The sequence below is a fragment of the Typopeltis vanoorti genome, chromosome 4 (genome assembly GCF_054136105.1).
Source record: "Typopeltis vanoorti isolate ZY-2024b chromosome 4, IOZ_Tvanoo_1.0, whole genome shotgun sequence".
NCBI classification, from domain to species: domain Eukaryota; kingdom Metazoa; phylum Arthropoda; class Arachnida; order Uropygi; family Thelyphonidae; genus Typopeltis; species Typopeltis vanoorti.
In genome coordinates this window covers 153,872,848-153,893,211 of record NC_143552.1, presented here as the reverse complement: position 1 = coordinate 153,893,211, position 20,364 = coordinate 153,872,848, and the positions used below count along the sequence as shown (strand labels likewise).

Sequence of the window (20,364 nt, the reverse complement as noted above, 5' to 3'; positions counted from 1 at the left end):
GGAGAATTAAGTAGTAAGGAAGATGGTGAGATGTGTATAGCAGAGTGCTTTCCCACAATGAGTCCTTGGAGGTGTCACATATTAATAATAATATAATTTTATTCCATACTCAAACAATACCAAGCGATTTTTATCCTAATTTTTTTCTGATCTACCTTCATTCCATTCTCTGGAACTGTGTAATTTCCATATTGGTGAATGATACACTGGGCTCTGTCTCGAAACTTCCTATCTGTTGCAGCATCCCACCAGTTGACATTGTTCCCTTCCTTATCAAACTGCCTTCCTAGAAAAATAAATAAATAAATAAACATGCTGGTAAAGAATCATAATAATATTTAATAATAAAAGAACATGATAAATAAATTTGTGTATGTGAAAAGATGGAGAGGTGCGAATATGATCTTGACAAAGATATTATTATTATTATTATTATTCAGGGCTCCATTGAATCAAAAGACTCTTTGTGGGAGGTCCTTCCTAAAAAACACAAAGTCTATCAAGACTCATCGAAGGGAGCCCCCCCCCCCTAAGAAACACAAAGTCTATCATACCACTCCTTAAACTCATTGACCATTCTTGCTCTCACCACTCCATCAGGCAATGTATTCCATGGTTCAACCACCCTCCATGCAAAGAAACCACTCCTCACCCCTCTTGCTCACAGATTCCTTTCGTAACTTCCAGGAATGGCTTTTTGTCATCACTCCTTCCTGCTGTTCAACCAAGCAAAAGAACTCCCCAGCATCAACCCTGTAACCACCTCTCAACAGTTTAAAAGATCATATCACCTCTCATTCTTCTATCCATCAAACTCTGCAGTCCACATTCCCTCAGCCGACCCTCATAACCTCATTGTACAGTCCTGAAACCATCTTTGTTATCTGTCTTTGTACCCTTTCCAGAGTTAATTTATCCCCTTCAAATCCTGGGGACCAAATCTGAGAACAATAGTCCAAGTGTGGTCTGATCAGGCTCTTATACAAAGGAATGATAACTGTTTTATCTCTGCAGGGTCAGCGTCCTTCTCATTATTGCAGCAATCCTCTGTGTTATCTTCACCACCTTTGCAATGCGTTCCCCAAATTTCAGGTTTCTATCAATCATCAACTGCTAGATCTCTTGTCTCCCCTACTTCCTCCAGTATAACTAACTCCTCCATAGAGAATTCAGTGTCCCATCGATGTTTCCCAAACCTCAAGACCTTACATTTTGCTGCATTAAACCGAACCCGCATTCATTTGCCCATCTATCTAGCTTATTCAAATCCTCTTACAATGTTGCCGAATCTGCACTATTACTAATAATCCTCCCCAGCTTTGCATCATCCACAAACAACTGAATATCCCCTCGAAATTGATATAAAGGTTAAACAATATAGGTCCCAGTACTGAGCCCTGTGGGATCCCACTTGTAATCCTCTGCTTCCTTGAAACTGCCTCACCATACACAACTCTCTGATACCTATCAGACAGCCAATCCTAAATCCAGTTGACCAATCTGACATCAAGACCCATGTGCTGCAACTTAAATATCAGCTTATCATGTGGCGCCCTGTCAAATGCCTTCTCAAAGTCTAAGAAAATGGCAGTATATGCCTTTCTCTCATCTAATGCTCTTGTAACTTTATTATAAAAGGCTAGCATATTGCTAAAACAAGAGCACCCCTTCACAAATCCATGTTGACTCTCACAGATAACATTACCCTCATCTGCCCAATGCTGTATACAGTCCTTCACTACTATCTCTCCAAGATCTTACTAACTACTGCTGATACACAAACTGGCCTATAATTAGACACTTCCATTCTGCTACTACATACTATACTATACTATACTATACTATTACTATTATTACTATTATTACGGGCAACTCCGGGGAGTCATTAGACTCATCGAGGGAGGCCCCAAATCATATTCATCACAACTATTTGACATTCATACAGTATCTATCATACCTCGCCTTAAACTCATTCACTGTCACAGCATCCACCACAGACTCAGGGAGCGCATTCCACTCATTCACTACTCTAAAAGTAAAGAACCCAGCTCTAACACCTTTACTAACCACACTTTTGCCCAGTTTCCATGGATGTCCCCTAGTCCTCCTACAACCAGCCCTGTTCTCAAAAATATCTTCTGAATTAATTTTATAGAAACCCTTCAGTAATTTGAATGTCTCAATCATATCTCCCCTCCTCCGCCTATCAACCAATTTTTGCAACCCACAAATCCTCAACCTGTTCTCATACGGTTCATTCCACAGACCTGCTATCATCTTGGTCACTCGCCTCTGGATCCTCTCCACCTCCTCCCCATCAAGAAGAAACCTAGGTGACCAAATCTGAGCACAGTAGTCTAGATGGGGTCTTATCAAGGCTCGATAGAGAGGAACAATAACCTGCTTGTCTCTGCTTGTCAACGTATTCTTCAGCAACCAAGTGATTTGATGAGCTGTTTTGGTCACTTTTGCAATGTGTCCCCTAAATTTCAATTCCTTATCTACCAACACTCCTTAATCTCGTGCCTCATCAATTTCCTGGAGCAGGGTTCCACCAATGCAGTAAACTGCCGCCAATCTTTTCACCCCAAAATGCATAACCTTACATTTTGCCACATTAAACTGACATCCATTCTCCTTAGCCCAGACCTCCAATCTATCCAAACCATCCTGCAAAATTTTGACGTCATCTGCATTCACTATTGCCCTACCCAACTTCGCATCATCCGCAAACAAATGAACTGTTCCTCTCAGATCATTTCCTATATCATTTATGAACAAATTAAACAGCAGTGGTCCAAGAACAGATCCTTGTGGCACACCACTAGTCACAGGCCGTCTTGTGGACTCTACTCCCGAGTAAACCACTCTCTGATATCTCTCCGTCAACCACCCTCCTATCCATCTCACCAACCCTATGTCCATTCCCATATGCTGCAATTTACTGATTAGAATTCCCTGTGGAATCCTGTCAAAGGCCTTAGCAAGGTCCAGTAGAATCACCGTAAACCCATTACCCTTATCCAGTTCAGCCGTCACTGTGTTATAATACGTGAGCAAGTTACTGAGGCATGACCTACCCTTCACAAAACCATGCTGTCCACGATACAGTATCCCATTTTCTTCTATCCAATGTTGTATTTTCGTCTTGACTATTTTCTCTAAGACCTTGACAATGATTCCTGATATGCTAATCGGTCGGTAATTTACAACAGCAGTCTTGGAACCACCTTTATGCAGTGGAACTATTTTCCCCTCTTTCCACCCGCTCGGGACTAACCCAGACCCGAGACTCAAATTAAACAAAATGGTCAAGGGTACTGACAATTCTTTAGTTGCTTCTCGTACAACACGAGCTGGTATACCATCCAATCCCACAGATGTATTGACATTGAGGTTATGCAATAGACTACTCACCTCCACTTCATTAACCACAATTCCCGTATAATCTACTGGGTTATTCGTTTCTGCAATGTCACCACCTGGATGATATACTTTTGCAAAGTGCTCACTCAGTAACTCAATTATCTCAACTGATTCAGTTACCTCCCTACCATCAGCATTCTTTAAAATCAATCTGCCATGTACATTTTTCCTTTTACTTGCTACATATCTAAAAAAACTGTTTAGGATTCTCTTTAGCCTGCATGGCCAATGTTCTTTCGTCATCCTTTTTTGCTTTTCTTACCACACTCGTCACCCTTCTGGCCTGCGCTTTATACCGTTCGTGTGCCTGCCGGTCACCCTTCTCCTTAAATTCCATCCATAGTTGTTTCTTTTTTTGCAACTCAAGCTTAATGGTGTTATTCATCCATTTAACCCCTACTTGATTTATTATCCGGACTCTAGGTATACAGTCAGCCATTGCTTCATGTAAGCACTTCTTAACTACCTCCCATGCACTATCAACTTCTAGTCCTTGCAGTTGTACATGCCATGGCACTGAACCAATCAAACTCCTAAGCTTGTCATACTTTCCAGCCCGATAATTCCACATGTACCCTGTCTTAATTGAAAATTCTACACCTTTAGCCACCTCCCAAGTTAAGACCCTATGATCACTCTCACCGATTGGTGGCAATGTGGTCATATTTGTTACAGCCAAATCCTCAGATGTAATTACTAGGTCAAGCACTCTCTGACCCCTAGTATTTTCCATTACATGCTGTCGCAGATAGTTATCCCTTAATAACCGCATAAAATCCAGTTCCTTCCTCCCGTGTGTCCTCTCCTCACTCCAATCAATGCGACCATAGTTGAAATCTCCCATAATAATCACCCTCCTTCCACCCATTTCTTCTATTTGCTTGCGCATACTGTCACCACCATCTTTTCCATCACCTGGTCTATAGCAGCACCCAATTGTATATTTAGTTCTGCTAGCCACAATCTCACACCAAATGGCCTCAAATGTGCTCTTTTCTCTATCCTGCAATTCAACTTCTATTCTCCTTGGCTGGAGCTCATCAGCTATCATCAACAATACTCCTCCCCCCATTTTATTCTCTCTGTCATTTCTGAACACACTATACCCATCACATTCAATCCCACTAGTTATATCATCTACAGTCAGCCATGTTTCACTAATACCTATAACCTGTGGTCTGGAAGTGCCAACCATGGCCAAAAACTCTTCCTTCTTGTTCCTAATACTCCTAGTATTAGTGTACATGAATTTAAGACCCCCATTACCCCCAACCCTACCTTGATGCCTTATATTAACTATCCCACTCTGATTTGTTGTCCTTATTTGCTCTGGCATATTATATTCATTCTTACATTCAACTGCCTCCATAAGGACTGTATCTCTACTTCCCCCCCCCACCCTAACAAATCTAGTTTCCCTGAATTTGCACATCCACTACATTCAGCAACACTTTCTCAAGTCTTCTTACACCGTAACCATTCAAATGCAAGCCATCCATCTTATATAGATCCTTTCGCCCATCAAACTCACTCCACACATCCACAAATTCCACACCACTCGTCATACATAACCCACGCATAAAGTCATTTGCAATTATAGCCCTCCTTTTAAACATTTCACTGTCATACCGTGGCAAAAGACTAATCATTCTAACTCTCTCACTCTTTTCTTTTGCTACCTCAAACAATTCATTCAGGTCTTCTATCATTTCCATTTTATTTCCTTTCAAATCATTCGTACCTGCCACAACAATCATTTCTTTCACCCTTTCCTTTTGCTCTCTAATAGACGCAGTTACGTCCTTTATGGTCGCACCAGGTTGGTACGATTTTGTCAAATCCTCTACTAACACACCTCGTACTAACGAGTCTCCATACAGCACTCTATCCTTCATTTTGTTCATGTTCACATTCATACGTCTATTTTTCCTGTCATACCTTTTATTATTGGTTGGTTCATTCAGTCTACTTTTGTTCATGCACTCTAGCTGCTGTTTTGCTCTTTCTATCACACTATTCAACAACGCGATCTCACTCAATGCATCTATCTCATCTTTTTTGTTCTCTGAGAAACCATTTATACTATCATTCACACTTTCTACATTCACACTCTCACAATTTTCATGTACAACCTTGCCGTTTCTTGTCATATCCCTATTTCCTTCATTCTGAAGGTTGACAAAAATATCACACTCACGATCCGAAATACACTTCAATTCCGCATTCTCCCTACATTTTCTACACACATTCAATCCTTCATTATCATCTAACCACACTCCGACCGCACTCCGCAAAGCGTACATTTCACAGCTAGTACACTGACTCATTTCTTTTATGCTACCGTTCTTTGATAACGATGGCGAACCTTCATTACTGGCCGCCATTTTCCTTCGCACAGGTGCCATACTTATCTATAACGTGTTTTGTCAAATTATACGTTATAACACACCAAAAATAGAAGCACTAAAATACGCAAAGCAAACAAAACAAAACTACACAATATTAAGTAATTTGTATCGATAACTGAAAATGATACTTATCTTATCTGGAGCTTGCACGAACACTACTCATTACAAATTCATCTAGCGGCGACTTCCCGACATAGATTATGTTATAAAACACTTTAGTACACTAACCACGCTAATAAAGCTCCAAGAATATACCAAAATTAAACACTTAAGTCCATTAAATTGAATCCAAAACACCAATAAATCAACAAAAAACACAAATCTCTCAGGAGCTCTCCGATAGCACGTCCGTTCACCAGCTAGCCTCGACACCAATACTATACTATACTATAATATATAATAATATAATATTATAAAAACACCCCTAACTCAACATCACCAGAGTTAAAGATCGGTACTATCAACATAAGAAGCCTGAATGGCAAGGAAATGGAGCTAGCTGAGGAATTAGATAAGTATCAGATTGACATAATAGCTGTGACTTAAACAAAAAAGACAAAAACTGGTGAGATCTTTCTGAGCAATAAATACAAAATGTTATATTCAGGCAATGACAATCAAGGAAAAGCAGAAGTAGTCATAGTATTCAACACGAAATAAGAGGGTAATCTTCTTGAATGGCAAGCAGTCTCAAGTGATGTAGTGAGGTAGAGTGATGTGGGCAAATATCAGAATGGGAAACTGGACAATGAGACTTATTTGTTCCTATGGTCCCACAGAAGGTTCTACTAAGGTAGAAGTGGAGGAATTTTTTGATGCTTTAGAAAAAGCAACTGACACAATGAAAAAGGAAAAGTTGGTCCTTGTTGGGGATCTAAATAGCAGAGTAGGAAATGATTGTCAGACATACAAAAATATTTTGGGAAAATTTGGAGAAAAGAGTAAAACCAATAATAATGGCAAATACCTGTTGGATTTCTGCTCAGGTCAAGGACTGGTTATTACTAACACCATGCTCCAACATAAAAATGTGCACAAATTCACATGGAGAGAAGAGGTAAGGAATAAGAAAAGTCTCATTGACTATGTTATTGTTGATAGTGATGTTTTCTCCCTGGTGCAGGACACCAGAGTGTACAGAGGATTTGAAATTGGAAGTGATCACTATCTAGTCTTGAGCAAGATAAAATTGAATTTCATATTGAAAACAATAACATGTAAGAAAGTTTTAAAGCGAATTAAAGTTGAGCAGCTCTCAGATATGAGCTGTAGACAAAAATACACAAAGATTATTGAAGGAAAAATGAAAGAGTTTTTGAACAGGAATCAAACTTTAGAGATTCAGTGGCAAGCCTTGAAGAAAACCCTGATTGATTCCGTTAGAGAGGCATGTGGTGAAGTGGTCTGCAAGGATAGAAAAATTAGAACTCCATGGTTGACACAGGAAGTTAAACAGGCAGTGAAGGAAAAGAAGAAAGCATATCAAAAAAGTCAGCTTTTGCTCTTAGAGAATACAGAGACAAATGTAAGAAAGCTAAACAGTGTGTAAAACTAGCTAAACAAAAGTCATGGGAGGACTTTGGCAAGAATATAGAAAATAAATATCAAGAAGGTGGCAAAATATTCTGGAGGTTGTTGAAGAAGCTTAGGAATGGAGGAAAGAGTGCTGTAAAAGGAGTCAGAGATGATAAAGGTGACATGAAAACAGGAGAAAAAGATATCCTTGAAATATGGAGTAATTACTTTGAAAAACTGCTAAATGAAACAAGCAGTGATGACAGCACAGTGATAAAAAACACTGACCAGGCATGCAGTCAGGAATACATATCCATACTTGAAGTAGAAAAAGCCATCAAAGGCTTGAAATGTGGAAAGGCAGCAGGAGTAGATGATATTCGACCAGAAATGCTGAAGTATGGTGGTATAAGAGTCTTACAGTCTTACAGCTGCACTGCATAGTTCAGAATGCCTGGACAGAGGGAAGAATTCCCGATGATTGGAGTAGAACTCTCATAGTACCCATATATAAAGAGGGAAATAAAACTGAAAGTGAGAATTACTGAGGTATTTCTCCACTGAGTGTTCCTGGTAAGATATATCCAAGTATACTTCGATTGAGAAGAATTGTAGAAGAAAAGCTTGGTGAAGAACAAGCAGGATTCCGGCCATATAGAGGCTGTCAGGATCAGATCTTCACTTTACGACAAATAGTGGAGAAATTATGGGAGTATAACAAAGATCTCTATTTGAGTTTTGTAGATCTGGAAAAGGCATATGACAAAGTGCCAAGAGAGAAGCTATTCAACACGCTACAGTTATATGGTGTCAATGGGGCATTATATCAAGCAATACTTAGTCTTCATTTGAGTTGTAAATCAGCAGTTGGAATTGAAGGAAGTACAGGAATATGGTTTAATGTCGAATCTGGTGTGAGACAAGAATGTACATTATCCCCTCTGATATTCATTATCTATATGGATAACATTATGAAGGAAAGAGATATTAAACATGATATCAAAATTGGAGATGTTAATGTCAGCTCTTTGATTTATACGGACGATATTATACTTATCAATAAATCAGCTACGAGTCTGCAAGAGTCCTTGACTAAATTGAATAACTGTTGTAATAGATATGGTAGAAAGGTCAGCAATAAAAAGACAAAGACACTGAAAATAGGCAGAATCGTTGAAAATGTCAACTGCAGTGTAGCAGAGAACGTCTGGAACGGAGAACTTGTTCCACACGTTAGTAGAGAACCTGTGGAACAAGTACGACATTTCACCTACTTAAGCATGATTTTTAGTGAAGATGGTAAATTAAATATGGAAATAGACAACAGAATCAATAAAGCTGGTATAGTAAGAAGTCAGTTGAATAAATACACCCCAAACACCTCTTGCTCACTTACTGACTGTAAGTGAGCAAGAGGTGTTTGGGGAGTTGAGTAAACTAGATGTAAATAAGGCTGTGGGACTTGATAATATATCACCGCATATTCTGAAGGAATGTGCCAGAGAGTTGACACCTGCCTTGACATATTTTTTTAATACGAGTCTTGCACTTGGTCAAGTCCCTAAAGAGTGGAAGGAGGGCAAGATTGTGCCACTTCATAAAGGAGGTGATCGAACTCAAGCATCAAACTATAGGCCTATCTGTGTGTCAGGTGTTGTGGTTAAGTTGTTGGAGAAGCTTGTGAGAACTAGGATCCAGAGTTGGGTTGACAACAATGGTATAATCTTTGATGGACAGCATGGATTTGCTAAAGGGAGGTCGTGTTTTAGTAATCTACTTACTTATTACAATAAAGTGACTGCTTCCTTGGACAGAGGAGAAGGATACACAGTAATATACTTTTCGCAAAAGCTTTTGATAGAGTACCTCATGATAAGTTGACAGTCAAACTAGAGCAGATGGGGTTGGATATTAGATTAGTGCATTGGATTGGAGACTGGCTATCTGATAGGTATCAACAAGTTGTGTATGGAGGTGCAATATCCAGGAAAAGGAAAGTCACTAGTTGAGTGCCTCAGGGATCTGTTTTAGGGCTATTACTATATAACTTGTATATTAATGATATTGGCGAAGATTTGGATGGAGATATTCAGTTGTTTGCAGATGATGCAAAGTTGGGACGAACCATAAAGAGTAATGAAGATGTTGTGGCCTTGCAAGAAGACTTGAATAAATTGAGTGATTGGGCAAGCAAATGGGGATGTGAGTTCAATGTTGCAAAATGTAAGGTTTTAAAATTTGGAAAACAAAGATGGGATGCAGAATTTATGCTTGGTGAGAATATATTGTTGTAAGTAGAGGAAATAAGAGATCTGGGAGTGATAGTGGATAAGGATCTAAAATTTAGGGGACACATCGCCAAAATTGTGAAGACAGCACAAAGACTTCTGGGAATGATGAGGAGGACATTGACGTGTAGAAGTAGGGAGATTCTTGTTCCATTGTATAAGGCTTTGATTAGGCCACACATGGACTATTGTGCCCAGATTTGGTCACCTGGTTTTCAGAAGGATGAAGAGATGTTGGAAAGGGTCCAAAGGCGACTGACTAAGGTAGTTTCTGACCTCTGGAATGTCGAGTATGAGGAAAGATTGAAAAGATGTAATTTGCAGAGTCTAGTGGAGAGAAGGAAGAGGGGAGATATGATAGAGACCTACAAGTTGGTAAGGGGTTGTTATAGGATCAATGGTGGAGAAGTTCTACAGCGAATAGTGGGAGATCAGGGGAGAACCAGAGGTCATCCCTGGAAACTGTATAAAGAGGGTGTGAGTAGGGGAGTGAGAGGCAGGTTTTTTTCGTGCAGAGTTGTGAATGATTGGAATGCCTTGCCTGATAGTGTGGTGTCTGCAAGGAGTTTGAATGTGTTTAAGACCCGATATGATGAGATGTGTGTGAGATAAAAGGACCTCCTAGATGAGTCTTTGACTCCATGAGGTCTTGTTTAATAATAATAATAATAATAATAATAATAATAATAATAATAATAATAAATTCATATGGAATAGGAGAGAAATTAGTCAGAATACTAAATTAGCTGTATACAAGACAGTATTCAAGCCAGTTTTAACTCTTGGTTCTGAGAGCTGGGTGATAAGTAAAACACTTGACCAAAGACTAGAAACCACAGATATGAGAATCGTGAGAAAGATTAGAGGCATGAACAGATGGCATCAATGGCAATATCATATTAAAAACGAGGATATTAGGAAAGAACTTGACATTGTCAGCATCCAGGAATGTGTTAGCAGAGCTAATCTCAGGTGGTATGGTCATTTAAACAGAATGGGCGAGGAAAGATTGGCAAAACAAGTGTTCTCTGCCAAGTTGGCAGGAAAACGACCCAAAGGAAGACCAAGATATGGGTGGATTGATACGGTACAAAGTGCCTTAGATGACACAAATATAAGATTCGTGTCGTCTAACTTCCTATCTACAATTTTCCTCCAGATCAGTCTGTTACTTGACAAGTAAGAGAAAATTGTAGATAGGAAGTTAGTAATGATGTAAATTTTTCATGTAGTACTATCATATCCTTTACACCCCTTGAGGGTACATGGCAGGAATTTGATGATGATGATGATGATGATGTACTATAATATAAATACTATATATATATATATATATATATATACATATATATATATATATATATATATAGAAAGTATTTTACCTTGGGTATAATAAATGTTAAAGACTTTAACATTTATTATACCCAAGGTAAAATACTTTCTACATTTATATCTCCTCCTGAGATTTTTATTTAATAAGGTTAAAACACCTTATGGTAACTTGTTCTGGTAAAATACTAATAAGCTCTGTATTACTAAAATCTTGATATTTCTAGCCTGGCTCTCACTGATGAGACCTCAATAAAGGTCGAAACCGGTCTGGGTAGTGGCCCCTTGCCTTTAATACAAAGCATCATACATCTCCTCCAGGAGATGTGCTTTGCATTATGGGTAAATATTAAGATTAGTGATCAGAGCTTATTCTACTTTTACCATGAGTTACCTTGGTCTTGCACTACCTGCAGGGTCAGCTAGACTTGCATTATGTGCAGGCGCAAACTTGACTTATTTGTCTGTTTGCTTACTTGGGAAATGGAGCAAAACCAGGTTTAAAATAGCTTGGTATCTTTAACATATATATATAAATACACACCTCTAAATACTATATATATATATATATATATATAGTATTTAGAGGTGTGCAGCTTATCTTTTTTATTATTATTTGACACCTCCAGGGAGTCCAAGGACTCATCAATCTTCCATTCATATAGTTGATCAATGTCTGTTACAACCATGTATCAAAGCTATGAATTTGAAAAATAAAGCAGAGTGAGAATGTGAATGAGATACTAATGATAGTTGATATGAATGACCTGAGATGCAGTGTGAATAGAATAGCAAAGAACTTGCTATTCTATTCACACTGAGATTGCTTAGCTGCCCAGGTATGATAATGCAGAGTTGAGCAGCAATAAAGAATGTATCCTATCCCAATGGCTTTAACAGGCCTTTAAGGCCTACAATCTTCCAAGCATGCTTGGATTTCGTAACCGAAATATGAGGATAGAATGGTCACCCCCATGCCTCGAAGTATTCCTGGCTGTATCCCTGTGTGTTTACGGGGCTGGTTTGCCTGCTTGCGGGATGAAAAACCCCAGATTAACTGACAGAAAAAAACCTTGCTGTCCACGCCCAAGACTGGCTAACTTGGCTATGGCTGAGGAAGATCCTAAAGCTCCTCACGTCGTTGACGGGAATCGAACCTAGGACACTCCTTCCCCAGGCATATGGTTGCAAAGCGCAAAGCCACTAGGCTAACCGCGCGGACAGCAATAAAGAATGACATTGATTATTGTCTCTTTTCCTTTTGAAGTGATATGATTGAGATATGTCTCAATCATATCACCTCAATCATTTTCACTGCTACTATTGACAATAATAGTGCGAATGTGTAAAGAAAAGAAGTCTGGACTTTGTGGATGCATATACATTTGATGGTGAGAGAGAGCTGTAATGAAAGAAATGAGTTGTATCTGAATGTGGAAGAATGCAGGTATTTGGAAAGGTTGTTCTCTGGGTGGAGTTGCCATGGTGAGAAAATAGTAGGAATAGCCTCATATAGGGATGGTGATTTGGAAAATGAAGAGATGTATAGTATATTGCAGAGCCAAGTTTGGGAAAAGTAATAATAGTTATGAAAATACTGACAATGCATTTTTTTTTTATATATAAGGAATGAGTTTGTGGCATTGAATTGAAGATCACTGGTACCAGTAAAACAGTTGGCAGAAGATAATGTTCTGACAAGGATAGAAGTTAAAAGGTATAGCATATGAAGAATAGGGAAGATAAATGGGATAGTGAAGGTGATGAGTTGATGAGTTATGCCCTCTCAGGAGGGAGATAGAGAATCAGAATTGAAACAGCACTGATGATTTTGAGAGCATATATGCAAAGTAGAGGTAGGCATCATATTATAAATAGACAAAATAATATTGGACAGAGAAAACAACATATGGTAATAAGGAAAGTAAATTTCCGGAATTCTTGAGGGACAACTGTATTAGGCAGCATGGGATGGAAACACAAGGATCAAAAATTTTGGATTTGGTCATAGTCACAATCAGATCCTGTAATGCTAAATAGCATTACTTCTAAACCTTCACCGAGGTGAATACTCATCAGGGGAGGTTGAACTCTCACAGACCACAGTAACTATCATACCTTGCTTGGAACTTAGAGCACTCACCACACACACTCTGGCAATGAATACCACTCATAAACCATCCACCAAACAAAAATTTCCTTTCCACTTCCTTATGTGATCTCTCAACAGTTTCCAGGGATGACCTCTCATTATTGCATCCATTATTGCATGACCTCGCATTATTGCATTCCATTATCATATGTTATAATTCTCATGTATATCTATTTGATAGGCTACTCTCACCAACTTATATGTCTCAATCATATCACCTCTCCTCCTATATGCTCAAGCTCTAAAGACCACATTATATCAATCTATCCTCATATTCAATATTTCAGTCCTGAGACAGTTTGCCTCTACACTTTCTCTGATGTTTCCTTATTACCAATATACTCAGGTGACCAGATCTGTGCACAGAAATCCAAATAAGGCCCAATTAGTTCCTTATACAGTGGAACTGTTACCTTCTTATCCATACATGTCAGCATTCTTCATATTATAGCAGCAATTTTTTGGGTAACACGTAAAACTTTTGCAATGGGTCTCCTGAACTGAAGTTCAGGAGACCCATTGCAAAAGTTTCTCTATCCAAAGTTTCTCTAATATGATAAACTTCATATTATTATCATTATTTTCCTGACTTCTCCTTCAATTTATCCACTGTCTGCACATTAACCACCCTCTCAGACAATGCATTCCATGCAATAAAACTTACTTCTTATCATTTCACTTCCCTTTTGAAAATTCCAGGGATGGCTCCATGTCCTTGCTACTTCCCTTCATTCTACCATATGAAAATTCTCCTCAGTGTTAGCATGATAATAATCATTCAATAGCTTAAATGTCTTGATCATACCTTCCTCTTTGTCATCTATCCACCAAACTCTGCAGTCTACATGCCCTCGGTCTGTCCTCATAATCAACATTGCGCAGTTCTAATATCATTTTTGTTATTTGTCTCTGCACCCTCTCCAAGGATCTACTTCATCTCCTTCAAATCCCAGTGACCAGATCAGAGTATAGAAATTCAGATGTGGTCTAACCAAAGCTTTATACGATGGGACTGGCACACTTTTATCTCTTGTGGTCAATGTTCTCCTCAACTTTGAAGCAATTCTCTAAGATGTCTTCATAATCTTTGCATGTAATATGTTCTCAGAACTTCAAATCTCTATCTACAATCATGGGAAGATTCCTTGCTTCCTCTTCCTCCAATATAACCCCACCAAGTGAGTACGAAGTCCCATCTATGGATCCCAAATTTTAAAACCTTCGTGTAGCTGCATTAAACTGACAACCCCATTTTTGCCCACCTTTCCAGCTTATTCAAATTCTCTTGAAGAGCCAAAACATCAGCACTATTACTAATAACCCTCCCAAAATATCCAAACCCATATGTTGCAACTTAATAATCAACTTGTCATGTAGCACCCTGTCAAATTCCACTGAGAAATCCAAAAAAATTATAGTGTATGCTTTACCATCATCCATTGCTCTTATAAGAGTGCCCTTTAACAAATCCATGCCAGCCTCCATAAATAATATTGGCCTCTAATTGTAATTGGAGGTTTCTGTGGTTTAGAAGTTCATAAGGCATATTCCGGTAATTGGACCACATTTTTTTTATTAAGTTAAAAGCACAATAAAGAAATAAAACCCGACAAGTTTCGTAAGTCGTTTGACTTACATCTTCAGGGGTAAATGGTAATTTAAAGCTTAAAACAACAAAAAAGAGAAATTAATGTTCATACTATACAATTGCAGCAGTCTGACTGTTCATAAAATTAAAAAATCAGAATGCAGATTCAAAGCAGTGCTAAGTTTAAACAGTGCTGGATGATGCCACGTTCTGTTGTTCACATTCATAATGTCCGAGGTCTGACTGAGGTATATTTTTTATCAAAGCTGACCAAATTTGGTGTAGAATTAAGCCTTGGTTTTTATTGCATTGTGATGGAATTCTAAGCATATTTGCAGCTTCTTTAAATTGCCTTATGTAACAGTTTTTTTTCTATATAAGACATGTTTGTTTTCTGCCATAGTACATTGTGGCCAGTGGAAGTGGTATGGAAAGCTAGACCCGATTTGTGTTCTCTTCTGTTGTGTACATCCTTTTGGTGTTCGTTCTTGCGTATTTCCCCAGATCTTCCTGTCTATCCTACGTAGCAGATGCCGCAAGGACAATACATTTTATAAACACCTGATTTTTTTAAAGGATGATGTGGAGGTTTTGGGGATATAGAAATCTTGAAGTCTTTTTCAGCAGCAGAAAGACTATTTTGATGTTATGTTTGTTTAGTAATTTAGCCATCTTGTCTGTAACATTCTTGATTTCTGTATATGAGATATATATGTATATTCAATTCTGTATATGAGCTGCTACAGATTTCTCCAAAATCTTAATAAATACAGAAGAAATACAAACAGGCCTATAGTTTGATACCTCCATTCTACTGCCACTCTTAAGCTACGGTGCTACCTTACCCTCATTCCACTCATCAGGAACCTGTCCCATTGCAAGACTTTCATTAAACAGCAAAGCTAACAGCATAATCAGTGCCCTGGAACATTCATTTAAAACATGGGAGATTCCATCTAGGGCCCCCCCTCATCTTATTAACATTTAGCATACTCAGCATTCAGAATGTATCCTCTTCATTCACTTCTAACACTTCATCCAGCATTCAGAATGCATCCTCTTCATTCACTTCTAACACTTCATCCCTTCATTAGCCTTCTAAAAATATATCCTGCTGTACCACCATTCTGGTACAGCAGGCTATATTTCTAGAAGGATAATGGAGAATTTACTCACCACATAGAAAGAAAACTCCTTGGTATTCTCCTTGGATTGCATAACCAGTCTCCTCTCATATCTGATTTTTCTATCCTTACAATACTAGTCACTTTCCTAGCCTGAGTGCAATATTCCTCATGCAACTGTTCTCCACTTCTCTTTTTATAGAATGTCTTGCATAATCTCTTTTTCTTCTGCAATTCCTCTTTTATCTCTCTTGTCATCCATTTGACTCCAAATTGTTTGTATGTATACCTCTTCTTCATTGAGGTATACAATTTACCATTGCCATCAATGATTTTTTCATAAGCATCTCCCATGCTATAAGACTACTCTTGCAGCATGAGAAATGCTTATGATTAATGATCCCTTTTCTTTCATATTCTTTCATCCATGCTGTCTAACACAGTTGCCTCACAAGAAATCTAAAAATTCAGTTCCCTTATTATGTGCACTATCTCATTTGCCCAGTTTATATTGCTATAGCTGAAGTCCCCCATAATGATCACTTACAATGCACTTGCCAAACTAATTTTCCTAAACATTTCCCTGCTCATCAGCAGTTACATTTCCTGGTCTGTAGCAACATCCCACAGGGGGTAAAATTCATCTCTTATCATGAGTAATACTAACACCATGTCTATCCCCTGTTCTGCCAAATTTTTTTTTTTTTTTTATTTGATCTACACACGAAAGGCCACAAGACCTAGAGCACATTAGTGCTGTGTGTGTGTGTGGGAAAGAGGAATAGAAGAAAGGAGGAATCTGTTCACATTTTGCTTTAACAGCTGAGGGTTGTAATCTTTGAGGAAAGCAAGGTGGGGGGACTGTTCCAAAAAACAGAAGTAGATGAAGCAGGAGGCAGTGAAGTTGTTTTTGGTGTGTTTTAAGATGGACTGTAAAGGGGTGTTGGTTTTTTTTTTTTTTTTTTTTTTTTATGTTGTGCCCATATACAGGAGGTTAGCTGGTCAACCTATAGTACGTTAGTACCGTATATGGGTGATGGGTTGTGAAAGGAGAAACTTGTTTACATTTGATTTGAATGCCTGTATATTGTATTCCTTGGGAAATACGTCAGGGGGGAAGACTGTTCCACAGTACTGCAGTAGCAGAGATGAATGAGGAGGAGAAGAAACTTGTTCCGTGGGTTTCGAGGTGTACTGTAAAAGGATGTTGGGCGGCAGCTGTACGTGTTCCAATGGGCTTGGTACAGGGTGGGGGAATTATTGATGCTGTTTCAGATGAACCTTTCCCGTGAAAGTATTTATAGAATATACAGATTGCAGAGACCAAGCGGCTATGTGAAAGTGGAGGGAGCGAGTTGGTGAGGGATGGGTCATTTATTAGTCTAATTGCTCTCCTCTGTATTGAATCAAGCATTTTGGGGGAGCCTTTTGGAGCCCCACTCCAGATGTGAGAGCAGTATTCACGAGCTGGGTGGATTTGTGACTTGTATAGTGTTAACAGCTGTTTAGAGGTGAAGTAGCATCTTGAGCGAAAGAGAAAACCTAGTTTTTTGGAAGCTGAGGATGCAATGGTTGTGATGTGTTTATGCCAGGAGAGGCTTGATGTCAAGTTAATTCTGAGAAGAGAAATTTCGTCTTGTCTGTGAATTTGAGTGTTATCGAAAACAATGCTGGGAGAAAATGGTTCTTTTTTGTGAGAAATAAGACAGAACTGGGTTTTACTAGCATTGAAGTTGACAAGGTTGTCTGAGCCCCTTCGGAGGATGGCTTGGAGGTCAGAATTAAGGGCAGTGGTGGTTGATATTCTGTGGGTTGAAGTGAGTTGTGTAGGGTAGGGTTTGTCAATTGAAAGGGAGGAATGTAGTGTGCTGTTGTGTGCAAAACTGTGTATTGGGTTAGAGATCAACTGAAGTAGGTCATTGATATATAGAAAGAAGAGGGTCGGTGAGCCTTAAGAGACCCCGGCATTAGTTGGATGGTGAGAGGATAGGGAGCCGTCTACCATCACACATAGTGTGCGACCAGACAGGAAGCTGGTAATCCATCTGCAGAAGTCCTGAGGCAGTCCAAATGATGGGAGTTTGCTTAGTAAGCCTTTTTGCCAGACTCGGTCAAAGGCTTTGGAGATATCAAGTGCAACTACTTGGGATTCGCCAAATTTCTCCATAGCGCTTGTCCAGTGATGGGTGATGTATGAGAGTAGATCTCCTGTTGAACGGCTTTGGCGGAATCTGTACTGGTGGTCACTTAATAGCCGGGTACCTTCAAGATAGATTAGGATTTGAGAGTTGATGATTTTTTCCATTACTTTAGATAGGACTGAAGTGAGTGATATAGGACGGTAGTTAGATGGCAGTGATTTGTCACCCTTTTTAGGAATGGGTTGAATATAGGCTAGTTTCCAGGTTTTGGGATATAATATATACCAGTGGAGTAAGAGAGTGTGTACAGGTGACATAGGATAGGAGTTAGTTCAGATGCACAGACCTTCAGAATAATTGGAAGAATTCCGTTTGGGCCAGGAGACTTTTTTGTGTCTAATTTAGACGGCAGGTTTGTGATGTCTTTTTGGCAAAAGGATACAGGGGCATTGTATGTTGGGTAGTTTGAAAGATTGGAGAGCATTTGCCATTGTTAGTTATGTGTGCATTGGAGGCAAAGTGTGATGCCAGGAGGTTAGCTTTTTCTATGGGTGATGTTGCAAATGAGCCATCTGGGTATGATAAAGGTGGGAATAGTGAGGGCAAAAGTTACGGCCAATTGCCTTGGCAAGGGACTAAAAGACACAGCTTCTGTTTGGACAGGCTGCAAGCTTCCTTCTTTTTGCCCGTTCAAAATCTGTTTTGGAAGTATTGATAGTTTTCTTGCATTTGTTTTGGGCTTCAGTGTAGGTATTGAATGAGGATGGGGTTCTTGATTTGAGCCAGTTGTGGTATGCCTTATTTTTCATTTGTACTGTCTTGGCACATTTTTTGGAGAACCAGGGCTTAGTTAGGAGACGGCAGGTCTGAGTAGTGTGGGAAATATATGCTTTCATGCCAGCGAGGATCACTTTGGTGATGCGTTTGGTGCATATGTCTGGACTGGAAGACCGGAAACAATAGTCTAACCATGGGAATGAAGCATAGTAGTCTCGGAGACTGTCCCATTTGGCACTATTATAATGCCAAACTACTCGTGTGGGAGTAACTGTGTAGGCGTTGTTGCATGGGGGAGGAGATAAGCACTAAGTTGTGGTCAGAATTACCCAGGGGACTTACTACATTCACTGCATATTTGGAGGGGTCATTAGTAAGGAAAAGATCTAGGGTATTTGGGGAGTGGTTTGGGTTATCTGGTATTCTGGTCAGTTTTTGAACAGTTTGCATGAGGTCATTAGTGACTGCAAATGTTTCAGCATCTCTGCCTGCAGGATCTGTATGACTGGAAGAGGAAAGCCAATTGGTGTTATGGATGTTGAAATCACCCAGGAGGATGATTTTGCTGTTTGGGGAGTGGGAGTGGAGAAAATCAACTTTTAAGGAGAGGAAATGAAAGATCTCTGAGTGATTGGTAGTGTTAAGAGAGCGATAGAGACAGCAGATGAATTTGACTGAGTGGGGGAGGGATATCTTCAGCCAAAGAAGGTTGAAGTCGGGTGATTCCAAGCTAGTTGTTCTCTGACAGGGTATGTCAGAGCAGATATATGCACAGACGTCACCCTTGGGTTGAAAGGAGTTGAATAGTGTATAGTTAGGAAGGTTGAGATGAATAGTGCTTGGGGGAGGTGAGATTTGAGTTTTGGTTAAAAAGAGTAAGTGGGCTTTGGTGGACTGCAGGTTGTAGTGGATGCTGTTGAGGTTAGAGTTGAGGCCACGGATGTTGGTGAAGTGGATATGCAGGGTTCTGTAAGGCATGGATTTGATCCCAAGGGTCCTGCACATTTCCTATCACCAAGAACACCAGCATGCCTGCATGCTGGTGTTCTTGGTGACTACTGGTGTCACTTGGTTTTTGTACTAGTTCGGATTGTTTGAAGTCTATTACCCAACCGTTGTCTCCATTTTGGCGTTTTTCTTCTAGTTGTTTTTGGAGTTGGCATCTTTGTTCTCTCTGGGAAAAGGTTAAATCAGGTCGAGCACATATGAGTGACTGGCGGCAAGTGTCCTTTAGCTTGTTGTTTATCGCTGTTATCAATTTGGTTGAGTTTATTGGGGAGTTGCAGGAGAGTAGAGGAATAATAGTGACAATTCAACACTGTCCATGAAAGTATCTGTAGAAGAAGCACAAAGGCAGAAACTGAACATCTATGAGAGAGGGATTGGAGTGGATCATTAATTAGTTGGATTGCCCTCTTCTAGATAGAATCAAGCAATCTTTGAGAGAATTTTGGTGCTCCACTCCACACCAAACATGAGAGCAATATTCTATATCAGGATTCTTGCAACAGATCAGACAGAACTGAGTTTTAATGGCATTGAAGTTTACAAGGTTGTCCTTGCCCCATTGGGACATAGATAGTGGGATCTTCTGCCGTCTTTCCAGACAGAAGATC

General features: G+C 39.4%; 1 protein-coding gene across 4 annotated transcripts in view; it reads right to left on the bottom strand.

Annotated features, from left to right (window-relative positions):
• Nep2 (M13 family metallopeptidase neprilysin 2) overlaps positions 1-20,364 on the bottom strand; it is a 355,508-nt gene that overhangs the window by 48,276 nt on the left and 286,868 nt on the right. For all 4 annotated transcript variants that reach the window (XM_090391525.1, XM_090391528.1, XM_090391526.1 and 1 more), the window contains exon 17: positions 156-286. In XM_090391525.1, the coding sequence (XP_090247651.1) occupies positions 156-286 (131 nt within the window). The remainder of the gene's footprint in view (positions 1-155; positions 287-20,364) is intronic.